Source organism: Sturnira hondurensis, unplaced genomic scaffold (assembly GCF_014824575.4).
Source record: "Sturnira hondurensis isolate 20B ecotype Veracruz unplaced genomic scaffold, ASM1482457v3 Scaffold0010128, whole genome shotgun sequence".
NCBI lineage: Eukaryota > Metazoa > Chordata > Mammalia > Chiroptera > Phyllostomidae > Sturnira > Sturnira hondurensis.
Genome location: NW_028082759.1, coordinates 14,644,530 through 14,665,294, shown reverse-complemented (window position 1 = coordinate 14,665,294; position 20,765 = coordinate 14,644,530). Strand labels below are relative to the sequence as shown.

At 46.7% G+C, this 20,765-nt stretch overlaps 1 protein-coding gene across 7 annotated transcripts in view; it reads right to left on the bottom strand.

Annotated features, from left to right (window-relative positions):
- The window catches only part of ZNF827 (zinc finger protein 827), a 165,318-nt gene that overhangs the window by 52,489 nt on the left and 92,064 nt on the right, over positions 1–20,765 (bottom strand). For all 7 annotated transcript variants that reach the window (XM_037058445.1, XM_037058442.1, XM_037058444.1 and 4 more), the window contains one exon: positions 9,955–10,055. In XM_037058445.1, the coding sequence (XP_036914340.1) occupies positions 9,955–10,055 (101 nt within the window). The remainder of the gene's footprint in view (positions 1–9,954; positions 10,056–20,765) is intronic.

Genomic DNA, 20,765 nt, shown 5'->3' with positions numbered 1-20,765 from the left:
AGAAAGGGATTTAGTGTATACCTTATATTTATAGACTGATCCCCAATCCAATCTGTAGTTAAAAAAAAACATGTTTTTTTACTATGTTTTATAATCGAAGTCTTAACAGATCTCTCTTAAAAACATTGAGCATTATTTGTTCCATAAACAAAATAGCTTTTCAATAATATACTTTCATCTAAGACTTGTTGAACAACTACATGAGGTGCTAGTTTCTGGGTAACATCATGGTCACCAGGCCGGTTTACGTCTGCATAGGAGCGTGCAGGTTGGCGAGAAGGCCGATGAGTGCACAGGAAATTCTGAATACCCAAGGACATAAGGGACGGGGCCCCGCATGCGGTTTTGGAGTGGCAGGGAACAATTTCCACAGAAGGCAGAGACTACTAAAAACAAAATAAATAAAAGAAGGCAGCTTACAGAGAGGGAGTGCATGTGCCAATGGACCAAGTTTAGCCTCTATCGTGAGGGCTATGGGAAGCCACCAGCACTGAGAGTCACATGAGATCTGTCTTCTAGAAAGATCAGTCTGGCTGTGGGATGGAGAGAAGTGTTAGGGCAAATGCTGGAGACAGAGAGACCAACAAGAGGCCACTGTTGTGATGCAGAGGATAAAGATGGAGACTTGGATAAAGCCACAGGCAACAGAATAAGAGAAGGATGCATGGAGGAGAGATCGAGGAGGAGAACGTGGTACCTGAATGCAAGTGGATGGTCAAGAAGAGGTAATAATGAAAGATGATGTAGCAAATACTGCTGTCTGCCCCCATCACGTTATCACCTTGCCTTCCTGCTGCCAGCACCTGCATGTATCTGCTGAGGGTTTCCTCTGGCCACGGCAGCCTGCTGAGCCCACTGTGTGGTCGGCCAGAGTGCGGGGGCATGGCTGTCCTGAAAGCAACTGTAACTAATGAGTGACTGCATACCCACCCCAGCTCCCTCCGCCTTGGGGAGAAAACTCTCAGGGGTGTGTCCTCCGTTGCCTCCCAGAGTTCTCCAGGGAATTCATCTCCAGTTGTCCACAGCCAGTGGACGGCCTCCTATTTGATAGCATACGCTTCACTGGCTGCCTTCTTTTCCCTAGCTTGCTTCTCCATCTTTCTCCCAGTATTTCCTGATCTCACTTCCTTAAAAAAATGACTTGCACTTAAATCTTTGTCTTAGTATCTGCTTTGGGAGGAACCCAAACACTGGTGACTGGTGTCCAACCTTATGGTTTGTGTCACGGTGTGTGCTGGTGATGATACTATCCACCACAAAAGAAAGAACAAGATAGAGAAGAGGAATGAGTTGATTTTGGACGGGAGGGATGGGGACAGTGGGAGGTGGCGGAAACATTACAGGTTTAACTAGGGACCAACTGAATTTAAAGAGCTCAGGGAACTCTGCGTGGATGTCTCCATAGAACCCAGTGGCTGGTGTAGTGAGCCTGATAGCATCTGGCAAATGCAAAGACTGCCCCTACTTCAGTGTTTCTGGTTAATGCCTTACTTTTCTGGATGATACATTGAGAACAGAAATGGTAAGTACTTTGCTAAAGGAAACACGCCGCATGAGGAAGAATAGCCAAAAAATGCAGCCGCTGACTGGCACTCTGATAACTACATCAAGAAAGGGCTGCGGTGTGCTGGGGAGGCACCCGTTTGGCCCCCAAATGGGAAATACAGGATGGATTTGTTTGACTGAAAATAGATGGTCTAGTCTGCAAGTGCAATGGCTTTTTTCCCTCCCCTGGTTGCCAGAGGGTGGTTGCTGCCCTGAAAGGGAATAAACACAAAGAAGAAATTGCATGCAATGAAAATAAGTATTTTTGATAGCAAAGGAATGGAAGAACATATTGTATATACAGAGAAAAGGCCTTGGAGACTTGAAGGAGCCAGTCCCGAGTGGAAGCCAGGGTCACTCCATGGCAGTTTTCAAACAAATACTCTCCATCACCCATTACGCATACTGGAGAATTTGGTCTTTTACAGCATTGTTCCCTCTCGAGGCTTCTACCTCAACGGACTTTGCAGGAGTGACAACACAATCACAGGCACTGCTGAGGCCTCATACATGGTGTGCAGAAAATTTCATGGGAGCACACACGTCTTTGCTCTGGTCCCAGGAAGATCCCAGGCTGGTGCGAAGTGACCGAAGCCTTGGGGGGTGGCAGGGGCGGGGGGCGACCTGCTCCCGAGAAACAAGGTCCTCAAGCTGGGTTTTTAAAAGCCCCTTTGGACGTTACCATTTCCTACTAAGTACAAACCTGAAAGTGTAGATGGTCATCTTCAATACCAAGTGATTCAACCCCTGTGCCACCTGGGTGGAGATACGGAGGCTGGACCAACCCCCCCCCCCCCCCCCAGTTTTTCTCTCTGTCTCTGTGGTTTTCTATAGATAGCTCGGGGGATGCGTCCAAGCTGAATGTGAATTTCTCCTCTGGAAAGGCTACTGCCCTTTAAAAGACATGTGCCTGTATATCAGCGCATGAACCCTGCCACGGATGCTCTTCAGAGACCTGCTTAGTTATATTACAAAGACTAGGCTGGACCCAAGCTGACAGTGCTTCATGTGAAACCCTCCTCTACAGGGAGTTATTGGCTTCCATACTGCACCTTTGGAATTCACCCACACGCGTACCAAGACCAGGTGGGGCCAGTCGTGTGCACATCATTTTTAGCTTCAAGTAACATTATCTGGATCAGGAAAATCTGCAGCAATGGAAACTTCCCTTCTAGTAAACAGCTGCAAGGGCTAGGGCTCACCTTCTGCAGGTACAGCAAAGAAACGCCCACAAGCGGGCAGAAGCGTGTCTCAGTTTGAAGCACAGCAGGGATCAGACACACTAACCCGTAGGCCATCTGGTTCCGGACAGTGAGTCCGTGTGACTAATGGGGACGTTCCTGCCAATGGAAAGTTGTATAATGGAAACACCGCTGTCATCGTCGTCACTGCCATGGCTTCTGAAGTGAATGTGCACCGTGTACTGATGGCCCGGAGGTGACCGCTTGGCATCTAAACCCACTTATTTGTAAATAAGCCAATTAGCACTCACAAATGCATAAATACCACCATAAGTGCAGAGCGTGATGAATTTTCACAAAATTACCTGGGCATGTGATTAGCAGTGAGATAAAGAAACAGAACACCCCAACTTTGTAGAAGCCCTTCTGGGTTCCCTTCCCAGTTACTTCCCATTCCCAAATTCTATGTCTTTAATGAATTATTTGTGTTGAATTGTTTCTTCCCCACCTTTATTTAATGTTTCCTCAAGGATATTTTTTCCATTGCCTTTTTTTAGAGAGAGGCAAAGGGAGAAACACTGATGTGAGAGAGAAGCATCTATTGGTTGCCTCCCGTATGCACCTACACTGGGGACCAATCCCTCATCCTAGTCATGTGTCCTGACTGGGAATTGAACCCACAACCCTTTGGTTACGGGACGAAAGGACAACCATCTCAGCCATACTGTCTGGGCTGTTCCCCAGTTCTGAGTGGGGGTGGTAGAATTTCAGGGGCAAAACCCCTAGGCTAGACTCTGATTTACCCTTGTACCAACACATAGTTTTGGCCTTTAGAAAGAAAAGAAAGGAACCTGGGCTGAAGTAACAGTAGTGTTCCAGATGGCAGAGGTTTTGAAAAAGAGGCATGAGGAAGGAAGAAGGTTGGCAACCTCCTATGTGTTTCTACTCGAAACTGGGCCAGGATGCGAAACTAGGGTTCTCTGTGAAGAGAACAGTGAAGAACTGACTCTCCTGTAGTGGTGGCCAGATCGCCACTGGCTTCAGTGTTACACGTTCTATTTAACCAGGAGGTTTTTACAGTCTCATGGAACTCCTTCAATGGCCCCAACGATCCATTAAAGATTACTGAAGAGAAACATAAACAGTTTTTTTAACTTCAATAACTGAGAGACACATTCTGAGTGACTATGATTACTAGATATCAAAGTATTAAAGGAAGAAAAAAGATAGAAATGGAAGACAACAGAATCAGAATGATGTTAATAAGCAGTACCTCCTCACCTTGTAAAGTCTTTGAAATGTTTTATCTACAGGACTACTGTTGATTCCTATCTCCAAGAAGTCATTCCCCTGTGTTCCCACTTCCCACGTATGGATGTGAAAGCTGAACAGTAGGAAAAGTGGATTCATTTAAAATATGGTGTTGGCCCTGACTGGTGTGTCTCAGCGGACTAAGCATGGGCCTGAGAACCGATTCGTTGCCAGTTCGATTCCCAGTCAGGGCACATGGCTGTGTTTCAGGCCAGGTTCCCAGCGCAGGGTGTGCGAGAGGCAACTGATCGATGTTTCTCTCCTTCTCTATCCCACCCCCTTTCCCTCTCTAAAAATAAATAAATAAACAGTCTTAAAAAAATAAAATATGGTGCTGGAGAAGGGCCTTACAGATACCTGGTTTTCCAGAAAGATGGCATGTGGGGCCTACAGTAAATTAAGCCTGAAATATCGCTGGAGGCAAAAATGACAAAACCTACTTCAAGCACATAATGAGGGTCCCCAGGAGGCAGAGCCGACTCAATGGCACTCGACACACACACACTGGAGGAGGTCATCCATCAGTAACACTTCAATTGCCAACTGTGGGGTCGTGTGGGCAGACACTAGGGAATGGACTCACTGCTGGTGACGCACCCTCTGACTTCAGTGGGTGGCGTGAGAGGGCGGGAGGAGGGAAGATGCCTCGTGCAGGGCTGGGTTTGAATTCCGCTGCAGCCTCTCACCAACCGTGTGACTTTGAACAAGTCAGGAAATTTCTCCGCACGAGGCACCAACCTCTGGTCCTAAGTCCCAGGAATCTAATGTACAGCACGGTGGCTACAGTTCATAGCACTGTAATGTGTATTTGAAAGTTTCTAAGAGAGTAGAACTCACAGTTCTCACCGTAAGTCCTGGCCAGGTGGCTCAGGTTGTTGGATTGTCATTTTGTGCACTAAAATGTCACAGGCAACCGACTGATGTTTCTCTCTCACACAGCTGTCTTTCTCTCTACCCTCTTCCTCTTTCCCTAAAACCGATAAACATATTCTTGGGTGAGGATTAAAATAAATAAGTAAAAATAAAGATAAGTTGTTATAAAAAGTTCTCATCATAAGAGAAAAATTATAACTACATTAGGTGATAAATGTTAACTAAACTTATTTCAGTAATAATTTTCCAATATAGGTTTCAGTTTCTATTACGTGCCTTGAACTAATACAATGTTATAGGCCAATTGTATCAGTAAAACTAGAAAAAGTTATTAAATCTCCGTGAACCTCTATTTAGTCTTCTGTAAATTGAGCATAATTTCTACGTCTCAAGTTGTTTTCAGAATTAAATGAGCCGACATAGGTCCTTGATCACTATTAGCTTCCTTCTCTGTACAGAATGGATTTGTTTAATCAGAAAGAGGCTTAAGCTACAAAATGATATGCACCAACAACACCTGACAGTCTACTGTTTGCCTGTGACTTAGTCTGAATTGAAAAAGAATCTGCTGTGTTTGAAAAAGGATAGAAATGAACACTTTGCCATAATCCAGAGCAGTTTTGTCTATCTGTCTCCTGAGGTATGAGTGCGAAGTCTTGACGTGAGGATGTGACGTGCTCACCTTTCCAGCCACCGTGTGGAGGCCGTTCACAGCTGGCCAGTGGCGAGGGGGGCGGGGTTAGCTGAGGGTGGCTAATACAAGGCAACCTTCACTTAGAGTTTGGAAAAATATAAAACATGGCACCACTAGTATTAGACTGATGGGCAAAACAGAGAGAGGAAAATGGATCAAGACCTGGTCTGGGGACAAGGGTAGATCATTCCAAACCAGCCCTTTCCCCGCCACATTCTTTTCTTATAAACAAGACCAGCAAAAGAGGTTTTTTTTAAAAGAAGTTGGCAAATAACGGGGGTGGGTGTTTACAGTTGTAATTGCTGATACGTCGTCCAACGTCCAACGCTAGGCCCCACTGGAAACAGCCAACAGAAGCGTCAGTGACTCCAGACGCCGTGAGAGAATTCCACGGAGACCCACGTCCTCCTTCACACCTGTTCTGGTTGTGTTTTTGTTTTTCGGCGTAACACAGAGCAAACAGACTGTGACTTCAGAAATCACATGGAAACAGAACGGAAGCTCCACGGTGTTTAAACGCTGCGCAGAGACAGAAATTCCTCTCTTCCCAGCGAACAGGAATAGCGACAGGTGCAACGGTAACAGGTCTGCGCCTCGTACGGAGGCACCGCCCTTCCTGTCCAGGCAAACCCCGGACCTCAGAATCCATCTTCCATTAGTATCAATCTTTCACAGAGTGAGACAACTCTAAATTAGACAAAGTACCTGACATGGCACACGGTCTGTAACTCTAGCTCTCCCATAACAGGAGATTGTTTTTCTTTCTTTTGTAAAATCACCACCAGCAACACCGTTGCAAGCACCGTTACCCAGGATGCACTCGGTCATCTATTCACAGCTTTAAGGATATTTCGTCCCCGTGTCCCTGTAGCGGAAGGTGACAGCAGCTTTTAAACCATCATTTTATTAAGGATTCCTGGTGTTACCTCTGTCTACGACATTTGCAGCAAGTAAAGATGTTGGGTCCCAGCCCTTGAGCTTTCTCTGGTGCTCAGAAAAGTCAGTCTAGAAACAGTGGCGACAACAGAGGCCAAGACACCGAGAAGCGCTGTGTTCGTCTGTCTCCCTGGGATGGCAGCAGCTGTGCGTCTCAGACACCATCTGCCGAAGGCAAATGCTAGTCCACTGTTCTAGTCCCGGTTTCTTCCCAGCCCACGGTCCTCTCCACCCCTCCCCACTTAGCGACCCCCACGCTGCCACTTCCTTCGTCCCAACACACTGGCCTCACCTGAGCCTCCCAGGTGGGACGCTGCCCCTGCCCCACGCTCTCACTCCAAAGGTGCTTGGAGAGAATTTCATCCCACACATGGAAGGGGTGTAAACATATACTAATACAGGTTGTTGGATTAATGCTATGGGTTTTCAGCTCTTGCGAGGGATTTCTTAGATTGGAACTAGGCACCTGAAATGTCATTAATCTCTACTAACTGGGAATCTGAGGTAAGTTTCTGGGTTGACATTTATCTTTGCATTCTCTGTGGAAAGAAGTTTGCAAAGCAAATAAAGAAGAGAAATACCATTTTAATGGTAACATTGAGACTACCCAACAGAAGCTTTCTCAGGACTCAGGCTTTTGTTCACACCTTAACCACAAAATATTTTCTGCTTAGTCACGAAAGCCCGCTGCCTCCTTCCTGGCTTCCCCAGGTCTGCACAGCCACTGTCAGGCCTGAGTTCAGCCAGCTTACGGCAAAGCCAGCCAGCCTCCCAGACCCGGCAGCCACCGGTGTGCCTCTCTCATCCCTGCCTTTTCTCCCTGTCCCCGGCCCTCATTACTGATGCGGCTCAGCACTAGGGCATCCCCAATGGACTCCTGGTTCCTGTCACCGCTCCTCCAGTGATTCAGCGATCTGCTGCCTGCTCGGTCTCCCGTAATTTTCCATGGGAATCCATGACTCGTACACTGCAGCACCTGGAGATCCTCGACTACAGCTTCGGTTGCCTCGTCCCTAGCACAGCGGCTGGGCGGTGTACTGGAGCAAATGTGCACCCACACTAGCTGAGACCCGGGGGGCCTGATGTATTTTGGGATTTGTGTACTTTTTCTGATTTCAGGATGATAATATGGTGCACAATGCACACTTTATACAACACTCGACTGGGCCTGTATGATCAAATATGTTGATATTTCTGCAACGAAATGCATTAACTTCACCCTTGGCATAACACAGAAAGGCTGTAAATAGCCTCCCGTTAGTTTGTATCACCAAGTAACTTATTCAAAAAATTGTGGTTGGTAGAGTTTGGGGTCTCCGAGCTGTGGGTGAGGCACTGGGGAGCTTCAGGAGGAGTGTTGTAGCCAGTCACCACCCTCCAGACTGAAGGGAAGAGGGACTTGAGAAGTCCCCGTACTTCGAGGTATCCTCAGTGCAGACTGGTCTTCTCCAGTTAGTTCGCGTTTTTGAGGCTTTCCTTACAGAACGGTGTCTTCACACTGCAAGAAGTCTGTGCTCGCCGGGTGGTCCTTATCATTTTAATTTCTCTAACTTTAATTCCACTTGTAAAGCACTGTCACCTTGCTTATTTTGAAACAGTCCCCTTTGGTTGTGCATTTTAGCAAAATGTAAACCGTCATCCAGCATCTCCTCTGCCCGGAGACAGACTTTTGGAAGCACGGAGGTTGGCGCTCCCTGCGGACGGTGGCTTTACATTTTGACAAATCCCCATTATGCTGACTCCCACATCCGCAAAGAAGTTAAATTTTTAAGTGTGACTTCATCTAATTTGTGACATACGTCTATCAAGCCAATGACAGAAATGCCGTCTATACACAGTTAAAAATATACCGACAACACTCCTGAGGGGCCGTTGTCGCTTGACCAGTGTGCAGCGTTCTTAAAATACAGCCAAGCAAACAGTAAACCGGCAACGCGGGGTTTGTCCATCCATCATGGGACGTCGGCCGTGTGGGTCACAGCACTCCGACTGGCAATTCCTAGGCAGTTATTTTGACATTAAAAAGTCACAATCCATCAACTTAACAGCAGGGCGATAATCTGGGGACCAGGGAGCTGGCTATTCAAAATGACACTGTGGGAAGCACACGGTCGTTCACATTGCCCCTTTGTGAGAGTGAAGACATCAGCCAAGTAGAATTTCTTTCCCACTCTAGAACCAGGTGTTGCGTAACAGGATTTTGTGCACATGTGTTATTTATGGTGATTGAACTGAAAAGGCCTGCAAAGCTAAAAAGCTCACAGGCCCCTGGACTCTTTGGAGACACGAAGACACAGATCTGCCTCCGCAAGAGGGAGGAAGAGAGTTGCCTTTTCCCAACTGTTTGTTACGCCCCCTTCCAGTGACTTGTGACACCCAAGACAACATTTCATAAGATGCCGCTTGGCGCCTTCTGAATTACACAATAGTCCGATCTCCAGCTGTCTGTGGCACCAGGCTCCTTAGGCCTGTGGAGGACACTTGGACTTGATGTTTGCAGGGGTGCCCGGCCAGCAACCCTGCTGTGAGACCCACCTGCAAACGCATGGAGCCACAGGCTCCACTGCCCTCCTGGTCAAATGGTGGGTGTGGAGGCCACCGAGAGCTTGGGAAATTCTCCCCATGGCTGGGAACGAAGGTAACCCCAGCAGGAAGCCTCCTGCCTGCTGCTGGGCCGGTGTTTGGGCGGGTGGGGGTGAGTGAGTGAAGGGTACGGGCTGCAGTGCGGTGATTCTCAAATGCCCTGGTTTCATACCAGCTCTGAGGACACTCACACCAGCCCGGAGGGACGGTCATGCTGTTGATAAGGGCACAACAACTACATTTTTCTTTTTCACTTTGGAAAAGAAAAAGGAAGAGCAGGCAAGAAACTGTGTACTGATCCTCCGTCAGCAAAAAGGAACATGAGATGGCTACACGCAGACGCTCTAAGAAGGGGGTAACATCCAGGTGGCAGGGCTGTTTTAAGGAGCTGTGTTGCCTGCATGGAAACCAAAGTGGCATTTGTGGTGGCCTTTACCCTGCCAGGGTCCTGCCCTGTCCTGCCCTGGCCACTGCCCCTCTACCCTCTTGGCTGCCTCCCTGAAATACTGACACCGTAGAAAGCAAATTGTTTTCGGGTTATCCTTCACTATTTCAAAGAATGAGAGCTTCCCTGTAGGAATGAAACAGCAGCAGGTAACCGATGATGAATTTCTAAAGCAGAGGCGGAACTTTCTTACGGTCTGCATTTTCTTTTAGTGAACTTTTGTGGCTGCTTACACTGAGTCTCTCCCTCTCCTTTTAAAAAACCGAGCTTCTTCCTATGAATAATGTCAACATATTTGATGAAAATATCTGAAAATGCACACAATGTTCAGCAAGGTAATTTTTAAGCAATCAATAGTAGAAGCAAAGCCAACGACGCATCCATACCTGGAGCTGATATTCTTCCGTGAAGCACAGAGTCACTGGGCAGCAGGTCCTTTGAATTGGAGAATGGTGATTGTCTAAATGTATCTTCTGAAAAGAAAGGGCTGGGGTAGGGGAGGAGGAGTGAAGTTTAGTAAATTAAAGTTATTTAGGGCACCCAGGGCAATTGGCCCCAAACACACACACACACACACACACACACACACACACAGGATAATGTGCTTTTTTAAAAATGGAGTTTAGAGACTATAAGAAGAGTGTGCTGAAAATGGAGAAAGAGAAAATATATTACACGAGACAAGTGCCATCTGCCCACTCTGCTATTGGTTTTATATATAAGGTGAATATATGGAATATCGTCTTTGAAAGACGGTTAAACCCACAGTCAGGACAGCTGAGCACTAAATTTTACTCTTGTGTTACACGTTTTGCGAGTGTGCCATGCCCAAATGAAGACCAACCATCTGGGCAGAATCAGCAAGTCCTGCTGAGGTTCTTCCAAGAGTGGTGATAGATTTGCCCTTGCACACCCACATTCTGTCACGTGATTCCTTGGGGACCAAAAGCATGCCTTAGAAGGGCAGAAGGCTGGAACAGGGGCCATTCCACTGAAGGAGACACCTCGCCAGTCCCCACAGACACTGAGAGAGCATCCTAGAATTGTCAGGTTCAGAAGGCGTTAAAGCACCTCCAAGTTCCATGAAACTGAGGCTCTGCCTTGAGTGATTCTAAGTACCCCTACTGACTCAGCTAGAACTAGAACCAGGGTCACCAAACACCCCGCCAGGGTTTCCACGGACACGGAAACCCTGTGTCCACTCTGGTTTCCTCTGGCAGCCAGAGTGGACACAAAGGCCTTGGATGCTTGTCATCAGAGGGTTTTAACCCAATCCTGTCCTCCATCGTCTGTGCCGCTAAAGTGACCTGTGAATAAGTATTGTGATCGCACTTGAGAAGACTGGAGTATCCGGCGGCGTCCACTCCGGAGAACTGGAAAGACCTACGCACAACAGGAAAAGTCTAATTGAGGGAACTGGGTACAGCACAGATGGCAGACGGGTCATAGAGGGCAGTAAAGCAGCCCGGAGAATAATAATTAAAAAAAAAAAAAGCAGAAGGCCACCACCGCCCTCAGGCTGGAGGGACAGAAAGACATAATGGAGTCCAGGGGCTGGGGCCACCTCATGGGAGCTGGAGCCACAGAGAAGGTGCAGCTGCTGCTGGAGACCAGGGAGAAATATCCTAGCTCTCCTTTAAGCCCCACCCCTTCTCCCCTCAGGGCCTCTGATAGGCTGAACCCTTCCGGAAGCCAGACAAACACAGCACCAGGGATCAGGCCCCCTGCAAAGCCACAGATGAGGGGTCAGGGAGGAAAAGATCTGAGGGCACCTGAGCCTGGGACTCCTGTGATGGGTGCTGCTTTCTAAACATGCTGCAGGGCTATGGTTATTGTATTATTAAATGCAATAAAGGAAATATGAAGATAAATCAAAGACACATGTAAAAATATTTTTTAAAAAGCAATAACAAAGTTTTACATGACGGTTAGGCCAGATTTCGTGCAAAGCTGGGCCACAGTGCTTTTTAGTTTTGTGTCATTGATAAAAACAATGTAAATGGGCTGAAATATGAACTGGCTAGTAGGCGATGGAGAGCAGGGAGACAGGCCATTTCATGTCAATCTCCTCACAACCTACAGATGACACAAACCCTGGAGAGGATAAGGCAGGGCTGCGTGGTGCCTGAGTGTGCAGGCTTGCGGGGCAGTTCTGGGTTCAAACTGCAGTTCCACTTACAGCTGTGAGACCCTGCATGTATATTTAACTTCTCGGAGCCTTCCTCTCTCGTCTATGAACTGGTCTGGTGACAGTGTCCGCCCCGCAGAGGGGAGCTGTGAGGACCAAATAAGATACCCCACGTAGGATGCTTTTCACAGTGCCTGGCAAACAGTAAGTGCTCAGACAAATGTGAGCTATTTTTTACTTCTATCTCTGGCCAGCCAAAAGCGGAACATAAATTAATCACGATCTGACAAAAAGTGTCGTTTCCTTGGATAAAATGAATGAAGCGAAGGTTGCTCTGATTTGGGCCAGCCGCTTGCTGGAGTGATTAGGTTAATTTTCAATATTTCCATGAAGAAAACTGTTGAGAATCAGAGAACTTGAAAGGATATGGGGACGTTGGGGGATGGTTGGTCAAACCCAGACTATGAGATTTCTCGATCCCACCTCCTTAGCTCTGAAGCTTCTGCTGAGGTGACAGTGACACCCTTGTGTCTCCATGAGCAGTTCACATGGAAACAGCATGGCTGGCCCTGGGCACAGGGTAAAGAGTGGCCAGGGGCTAGCCTGTGACTGTCACTCTGGCCACAGCAATTGCCTTGAAGTGTGCAAGTTCAGGGGAGCCCGTGCAACTGCTTGGTCTGAAATGTGGAGACGTCCCTTTGGGGACAGCAAGAGTCCCAAGAGGGTTCCCCAAAGGGTACCTAGAAACATCACCCTTCTTGCTACAGACAGACATGTTCACTGTCCTCCTTCCCTCTGCTCTACAGTGACCACTTAGTGAGTGCCTAGAGAACGCCCGGCCCTGGGAACATAATGCTCCACAGAACTGGCTCCAGTTGCAGGTGTCAGGAAGCGCAGAGGCCTGTGTGGACACGTGAAAGGGGACTGCCGCGTGACCAGTGCTGTAGAAGGGAGGGGTGCAGTGTTTCCTGCAGAAGCCACTGCTGACCTGGGACCTGTGTGCAGAGTGGGCTTGTGAGGCTCCTAGGGGCTAGGGAAGGTGTCCCCTGCACAGGGAGAGAACACAGCCAGTCTTTGGAGCTGAAAGAAGGCCCGTGGTGCAGGAGATGGGGCTGGCTTGGCACATGGGCGCACTGCGTGCAGGGATCACGGCTGTGTCCTGAGGGCCCGGGAAGCCCTGCTGTGTGTTAAGTAAGCAGCCGGGTGGTCAGAATAGATTAGCAGCTCCAGGAAGCTCTGCCCCTTGGGTGGCGTGTGGGCTGGCACAAGTCAGGGCAGGTGGCAGAGTAGCAGTCCACACTGGACGTGGTAACGCTGGTGACCAGCGCTGTGAGCGAGCAGCGATGCTTGAAGACTGGAAGATAGTGTAACAGATAGGCAGGTGAGGACCAGAAGGAACCCTAAGGTTTCCAGGTGAACCGGCCTGAGGCAGCCATGCTGCCTGCTGGGAACAGCCTCCTGGCTTCTGTAAGTGGCAGAAATGGGCCAGCTCTGCATCCCCACATGTTCTCTACAACAGCAGAGATGCCCGCTGATGGGAGGAGGGACGCCCTCTCATCACCCCGCTGCTTAGAGAAATTGAGGCGAAAGGAGACAATCAATGAGGGGAACATTCCAAGTAATTTTCTACCCTGGATGCTTTATCCTGTATAGCAAAGAAAAGATTTCTTCCAAGGGAGAAGAGAATGAGAGGGGAGGCACGCCGAAGACTAAAAGTGCACAGAAAGGACCGTCAGTGTAGCGGGGGAAAGAATCAATGGAGAACCGTTCACGAGTCAAGGCAGCTTAAGCCTGGTGTAAGGGCTGACCTGCAAAGAGAAGACGCTAGGTTAACAGAGCAGCAGTCTTGGGGGTTAGGAGGACCCGAGGCTGAATTCTGTCCTGGCCACTTCTGAGTCGAGTTACCTTTGTCAAACCAACATCCCCTCCAGCCTCAGTTTCATCACTGGGAAGGCAATTTAAAAATACCATCTCTATGAGGGTGCTATGAAGGTTAAAGAAGGAATTTCATGTTCAAGTTCTCAGTACACGGTACACGCCTAGTCAAACAGCAACTGAGGCGTACATTGCCTACTAAGTATCTGGCACTGTTCTAAGGTGTGTTGTGCATATTAACTTCACTTAATCCTCAAAAGGACCCTAGGGTGCAGCTACCACCGCCACTATCTGTACTTTGCACAGATGCAGGCACGTCCCCTACCATGAGCTGAGCGAGGAGGCGAACCCAGGCAGCTGGACGCCCAGTATGCACTCTTGCCTGCTACGCTCTGCTGCCTCTGTGTGGTCTCTTAGCATCCAGGCCACTCGTGGACAACACCGAATCTCGGATCCTTCCGGAACAAAGGGAAGGGATGGAGGAAGGAGGGATGAGGGAGGATGGGAGCAGCCATTTCAATATGCGGGCTCCTGGGTCATGGAAGGATGACTTCTTCAACTGAGAACTTGAGCAAGTAAAAAGAATTTTTAGGCTTTACTTCTCTCCAGAAGTCAAGATTTGGTCCAGTTCTCTAATACTCTGCAACACAGGCGTGAGACAATTTGCAATCTTATCCCTGCTCCACTGCGGGCAAGCACGTCTCCATTATTAATCCCAGACAGAAAGGGAAGGGTAGCAAGGCATGTATCTCAGCACAGATATGAAGCTCACGGTGGCACTGTGGCCACTCAGATAGGCATCCGCGTCTCAGGAGGAGAAACCAAACTTGGACCCTGCCCCATACAGCATGCGCTGGCTTAGTGGGGTTACACCTCCGATACCGCGGGCCACCTTTAACTCTCTGCCCATGTCCTGAGGATGGACAACTGCGCTTGTGACTTAGCGCCGAGCAACATGCATTTTAGTGTAGAGATGGCACTCCTTGATCTCTCTTCTCCTACTGCGCAGAAGGTCACCCACTCTCAGCCACTGTCTGGTTTGTGGTAGAAAAGCCAACACCAGGTTCAGGCTGCGGTGACCAAGGGGCGGAAGATCCAGGGGGTGCCTACTTGGGATGCACCGCGTCCGCCTCCTGCCACGGAGACAGACAACACACAAACAACGGGCTTTGTGACACAGGCGACAGACACACGTCTGTGTGGCCCCTCAACTGGCCAGTCGGACAGTTACCGATTCTCCACAAAGGGAGGCAGTGTGTGAATGTCGCAAGGTCCTCACTTGCTGATTCTCAAGCTCCCTGAACTTGGGTCACTTCACTGTGCAAAAGCCTCTCCCTCAGAAAGTAAACTTAGGATGTAGAAAAAGGAAAAAATTGTTTAAAAATGTATTCCTGGTCAATATGTTTGGTTAGAAAGTTGGTACAGGAAGAAGTTGAAACTGACAGTTAATGGGAGAGGGGACTGTAACCATCTACCACAACATATCCCCTCTGGTCCCGTATAATAACAAGTTAGTGGAAGACTTGGCTAATGGGTGTACATCACAGGTGGCGAACATAAGGCCCGGGGGCTGAGTCCGGCCCTCCACCTTGTTCCTCCCCAGTGGCAGCGCCAAGGTCCTTGCCCCTAGTTAAGGAGTAGTTACATTTATACAGTCCTAAAATTACACTGGGCCCTTTCAAGGCAACCACGAGGCTGATGTGGCCCCCCGGTGAAAATGAGTTTGACACCCCTGTATAAATATTTAATAAATATCCAGAAGTAGCATCTAGAAGCTGTTGCTGTAGACTTTGGACTGCCCGATACCCCGTTATTTTTCCTGCCTTTTATCTATTTGACTTTCATTTCTGCATAAAAACGAAGTGGAAATTAAATGTGCATTTTCATCTTTCTCCTGTAGACAATCTAAGGGTTAAGATAAGAAGGAACTGTGGTCACCATGACTAGACAATTCCAGGCATCAGGCGGCCTGGGATGGAGGGTCACCAGCATGGGGCTGCACAAAGAAAAGATTTACAATAAATAATAAAACAGTCCATAAAAGATTATGGCTCTAAACAGTGATACATTTTGCTAAGTGCCGACTGTGGCACAAATATCTCCACCTTTACCATCTGAAGGCCCACAGGGAGCTCGGAGGCCTGCAGAACCCAAGGCCCCCCACCCGCCCCCATGGGCCGCCATGGAAACCAAATGTTACAGGGATTCTTAGTCTGATGGCAATAGCAAAACAGAGCAAAAAGGGAAAGAAGAAGGGGGGTACAATATGTAAGAGAAAGTTAAGAAAACAAATTTTATGTTTAGTAATAACACAAAAATTTTCACAGAATGACAAAGAAGCATTTTCTCCTTCTAAAAGATGATGATAATTCTTGGGACTGAATGTGGGGATGGCAAATTGAAAAGAAAGGTTAAACCTAGGAAAATGATTTTGCTCTACAACGAGATTTAACTCAGAACATATAAGGATCTATGTATTTTAGGATGGAATGAAAGTCTATTAAAGGTAAGAGCTTCTGGCACACCATCCTGAAGTGAGATTCTGACCTCAATCTGAGCATAGACAAATTTTTCTTTAATGAATATAAAAAGATGAGGTATTTTCAAGTGAAAGTACTTGAGTCTCCATCCAGCTTCCAGATGTTGTCCAAGAGCTGGGTAAAATATGTCTAAAAGGATTCGAGTTAATCTTTATATTGCTTTGTTTGATTTGAAGGAAATTTTAAGAATAAATTATCTGACTTTGATCTTTCAGAGAAGGTATATGCAGCGAAAGGAGAGCCAGAAGCCTGATTCTGGGCTGGGAAAGTTCCGTGGGGGCTGGTAGTTCTGCTGTCTGGCTGCCACCCGCTGGCCGGCAGAGCCCCGCCCCTGGGCCATCTCACCACCCAGCCAGCCGTGTCTCCCTGCTACAAACGGGCCTTCCTCAGCCTCGGTCACTGAAACACTAGTTCTCTATATTGATATACCACGTTATCTTTAAAGAACTAAAATTCCATATGTTTACCTAAAACCATCATACCGGTATTTTTAAAACTCTGACCTTGGAATCGTTTGCACACACCCAAGTGTGACACCTCACCTCACGTTTTGGAGTGAACAGGAGACGCTAGTTGGAAATACTTTTCTGTGCTTCCAAAAGCCTCCAGAAGAAGTGAGCGACGGACCAAAATTATTCCAAGAACAAATCTTATGCCAGTTTAAAGACTTTCTGAATATGGAAATGGATACAGGGAACTTCCATGTGGAATCTCCATGTGTACATAGTGAAATGAAAGGAAATGACAACAAACCGGAAATGTTTTCTTTGAACAAAACCCAGACCTCGCTAAGAACAATAACAGAATACAGTCCTTGCCAAAAATCAAAAAGAGTTTTCTTTGAAAAACCTTTTCTATCATATCAGTTAAAGAGACGCGATTATTTGAAGATAAGGAACAGGGGAAATATCTGGATTCGTCACAGCTACCTTGTCAACACTTCCTCCAGTGCTTTAAGTTCAGAAGAAACTTTCTGAGAAATGGGGAATGTGCTCTCAACTGGAGAACATAAACAATGCTACTTTTTTTAGCTATTCATTTTTTAAAAAAGACCAAATAAGATGACTTCATTTTCACCTTAATTTTCACCATTAATGCAACTTTCTTCATTTTAGGTAGTGCTTTTTCTTTCCCAAATATTACTGTCCTAGGTTAATTTATTTGCTAATAATTTATAACAGAATAATAAATGCTTAATATTTTAAAATGTTTATAAATGTGCATGGCATAACATGATTACATTCAAAATACATTAAATGATTAGCATCACGGATTTTTTTAAGATTTTATTTATTTATCTTTAGAGGGGAAGGAAAGGAGAGAAGGAGAGAAATATCAATGTATGGTTGCCTCCTGTGAGTCCCCTGCTGGGAACTGGCCTGCAGCCCAGGCATGTGCCCTGACTGGGAATCGAACTGCGATCATGTGGTTCGCATGCCCGTGCTTAATCCACTGAGCTACGTCAGCCAGGGTGTAACACAGATTTTTAAAAAAAGAATTTTTAACACTTAAAAAAAAAAACCCTGGTGAGGTCATTTTGCTTGGATCTAGCAACCACTGAATGGCACCGCAGACTGGAAGTGGCCCCCCTGACTTCGCCTTGGGTCCTCAACTTCATTTTGGCTGACAGATTGTGCCATTTCATTTCTTTTGAAATAGGCCCAGGCATTGAACATTTTAGGTGGAAAAACCAGGGCCCATTTTCCTATGAGTACTTGTGTCGTCACTTAGAACGGTAATCTATGATGAAAAAAAAACAGCTGTAACGGTGCTCACAAAGACTCCCCTTCCCTTTTCAATACCAGAGACGAGGACTCCTGTTCCAGAATGATTTTATTCATTTACTTATTTCAACAAAAGAACCCAGGGATGAAGGTCAGCGCACACGGGGGTGAAGAACAGTGCTCAAGATTAAAAATGACTGGTGGGGGTGGGGGGTGGGGGGTCAGGGGGAGAGCTGGCCTCTGACCTGAAGGCAACCCTGACCATTCAAAACAGTAACCCCCTATTCAAGTTTAAATGGGACACAGCAAAAAAGACCTCCTGTAACCCCAGTGGGCCAGGCCTGGAAGCCCCAACATTGATCAAGTTGGGCTGTAGTGGTAAAACTTGAAATACTGGCTATCCACTGGCAAGCTTCAGCTGGGGCATCCAACCTGCACACTGAGGCTGGCCCTGCAGGTTCAGTGGGTTTCGAAATGGCGCTGGTGGGCAGACTGAGAACCAAGGTCACTCCATCATTCCACTACTCCTATGGGCATGAGCTTTTCATCCTTAATTTTTGAGGTGACGAGAAAGCTAAGATGTGTTTCTTTCTCCTCCTAGCCCATTCACATGGCTATACACTTGCCTGGTGCCAATCTATATAGTAGATCCTTCTCAACAGTGACAAAACCAATCCAACGTGTTGTTATTTTGTAAGTTGTGCATTGGTTTCATAGAAAATATCCATATATATGTAAAAGAATCTGTGAGTGAATGTTAGGATGAGTGGGGTATGATTTAAGACATGGGGGGAAGGACTGGCAAGGTAAATATGACAAATATTTAATCTGGGTGGTGGGATACGGGGATTTATCACATCATTCCCTCTACTTTGTTTTGAAATTTTACATCTTTAAAAAAATCAGTAGCAACAATCAAACAAAAAGTTCAATCCAGACAAACCCCCCAAATAAAATAATAAATGACATTAAAAGAAAATCTATAAAAGAACAAATAGAAATGCCTCCCTCTGAACGAAATGCTTGACAACACTAGGACACAATCAATTAAAATGTTTTTAACTATAACAATTTTAACCTCCCAAATGGCAAAAAATTTATTTTTAATGATAAAGCACAGAGATTCTTGAAATATTCTCTCTCTCATTAGCTTATGGTAGAATTATAGATCCAACCTGTCTGAAAGTCAATTAGACTTTTCAGGCAAAAGCCTGAAAACTGTGAATTATTTTTTGAGTCAATTTACTCCAGTACCATTTATATTAGCAACAACTTGGGATAACAAAACCAAACAAAACCCTTCATATTCAATAACCAGAGACTGATTAAATATATCATGGCACACGCAAACATTGAACATTACACAGACACGAAAAGAATAATATTGAGTTATGTTTATTGACATGGAAAGGAATTCTTAATATATTGCTAGGTAAAAAGAGAAGACTACAAAACTGTATATATAGTACTATCTGATTTTTACATGAAAATATATGTATATAAATAGAAAAAAAATTCAGCCAGAATATACACCACCAGCTTAGCAGTGGTTGCCTGGGTAGCAGGACTGATTATTAATGATTATTTTTTCTTCTTAATGTTCTCCTGGAAATAAAAGTTATTTTTAAAACTTAAAAAATTTTCTGTACACCTGAAACTACTATAATCTTGAGTGTCAACTGTCATCAAAAAAAAATTTTAAATTTAAGTTTTCTGGTTTAGGACCCTTTATTTCTATTTTAAAGAAGTTTCTTAGCCTTGTGAAAATAACTCAGGGGATTCCACAATTGCAGGCAGCTACAAAGGACAACTGCCTCTCAATCACAACCCCACCAGGGTCGGCCACCTGCAGCTGCAGGAGGCCCACAGCTATCGGAGGACAGGGCTATTTCAAATACCAGGACAATAAAGCATCTTAGGAAGAAAAAGTAATCGGTGATTTTTAAATTTTCTTTTCTGAAAAGTACAAATGCTTTCTATTTAAGGTTGTCTTAGAGGCGGGCCAACCCGGCTAACCTAACACCAAGTCTTCAAGGAACAATTCCTGTGGCTGCGGCTGAAGCAGCCATCAGTGCGGGGCCAGGAAACCTCTCAGGACAGGGAGCACAATGCCAGGCCTTGTGGAGGGCCGCCGCGGCTCGGAGGCCAGGCCCGGAGAGCCCGAGCCAACCGCAGGCCACGGAAGTGAACCTGCACGTCCGGATCTGTGAAATGTCAGCCTGTGGAGGGACCTGGAACTCCCTCAGGAATCGGACTTTCTGCATAAACAAGGCTCGCTGCTGAGGTGAGCAGAGAACAGATGAACTCAGTTTTCTCCGCAGTGACGCAGGGCGTGTGCTGTGGACACTGTAGGGAATGCCAGCGAAATGGGGATGCCCCCTGGCCCTTGGCATCACCCATGAGGACTTTTCACCCTTCAACAGAGGTCCACCCTTGAATATTTTATATCTTTCTGTTAACAACCATGAAGGCACTCCTGAGAGTAAATCCCAGCTAAGAAGAACGGGAGTGAAGCCGGTACTGAGCCACAAAGACCTTTGGTCTTGTCCCCTCTGCATCGCTTGTCAACGGTGACTAGGGGAGAACACAGGTTCTGGGTGTGTACTTACAGAGACCTACAGCTTTACACCTTGTTCCTGACTGCTCTGAGTCACACGAACAAGATGGAACCCTGCTTCGAGTCAGGAGAAATAAAGGTGGGAGGGCCTAGGGAAAACGCAGTGAAGAAAGGCACAGCCCTCTGCCGACCCCGAAAGGAGATTTAAACCTGCCTCTTCACAGTGACACAATTCTGAGCCACTCTGCAGCGCCCTATGTCAACTACAGCTCGACACAGATGCCACAGACGGGAGAAAAAATAGCAGACAGTGGTACCTAGAAGACAGTGGAGTCAAGGAGTAGATACAAGTGCTGAGACAGGTTTGGTGAAA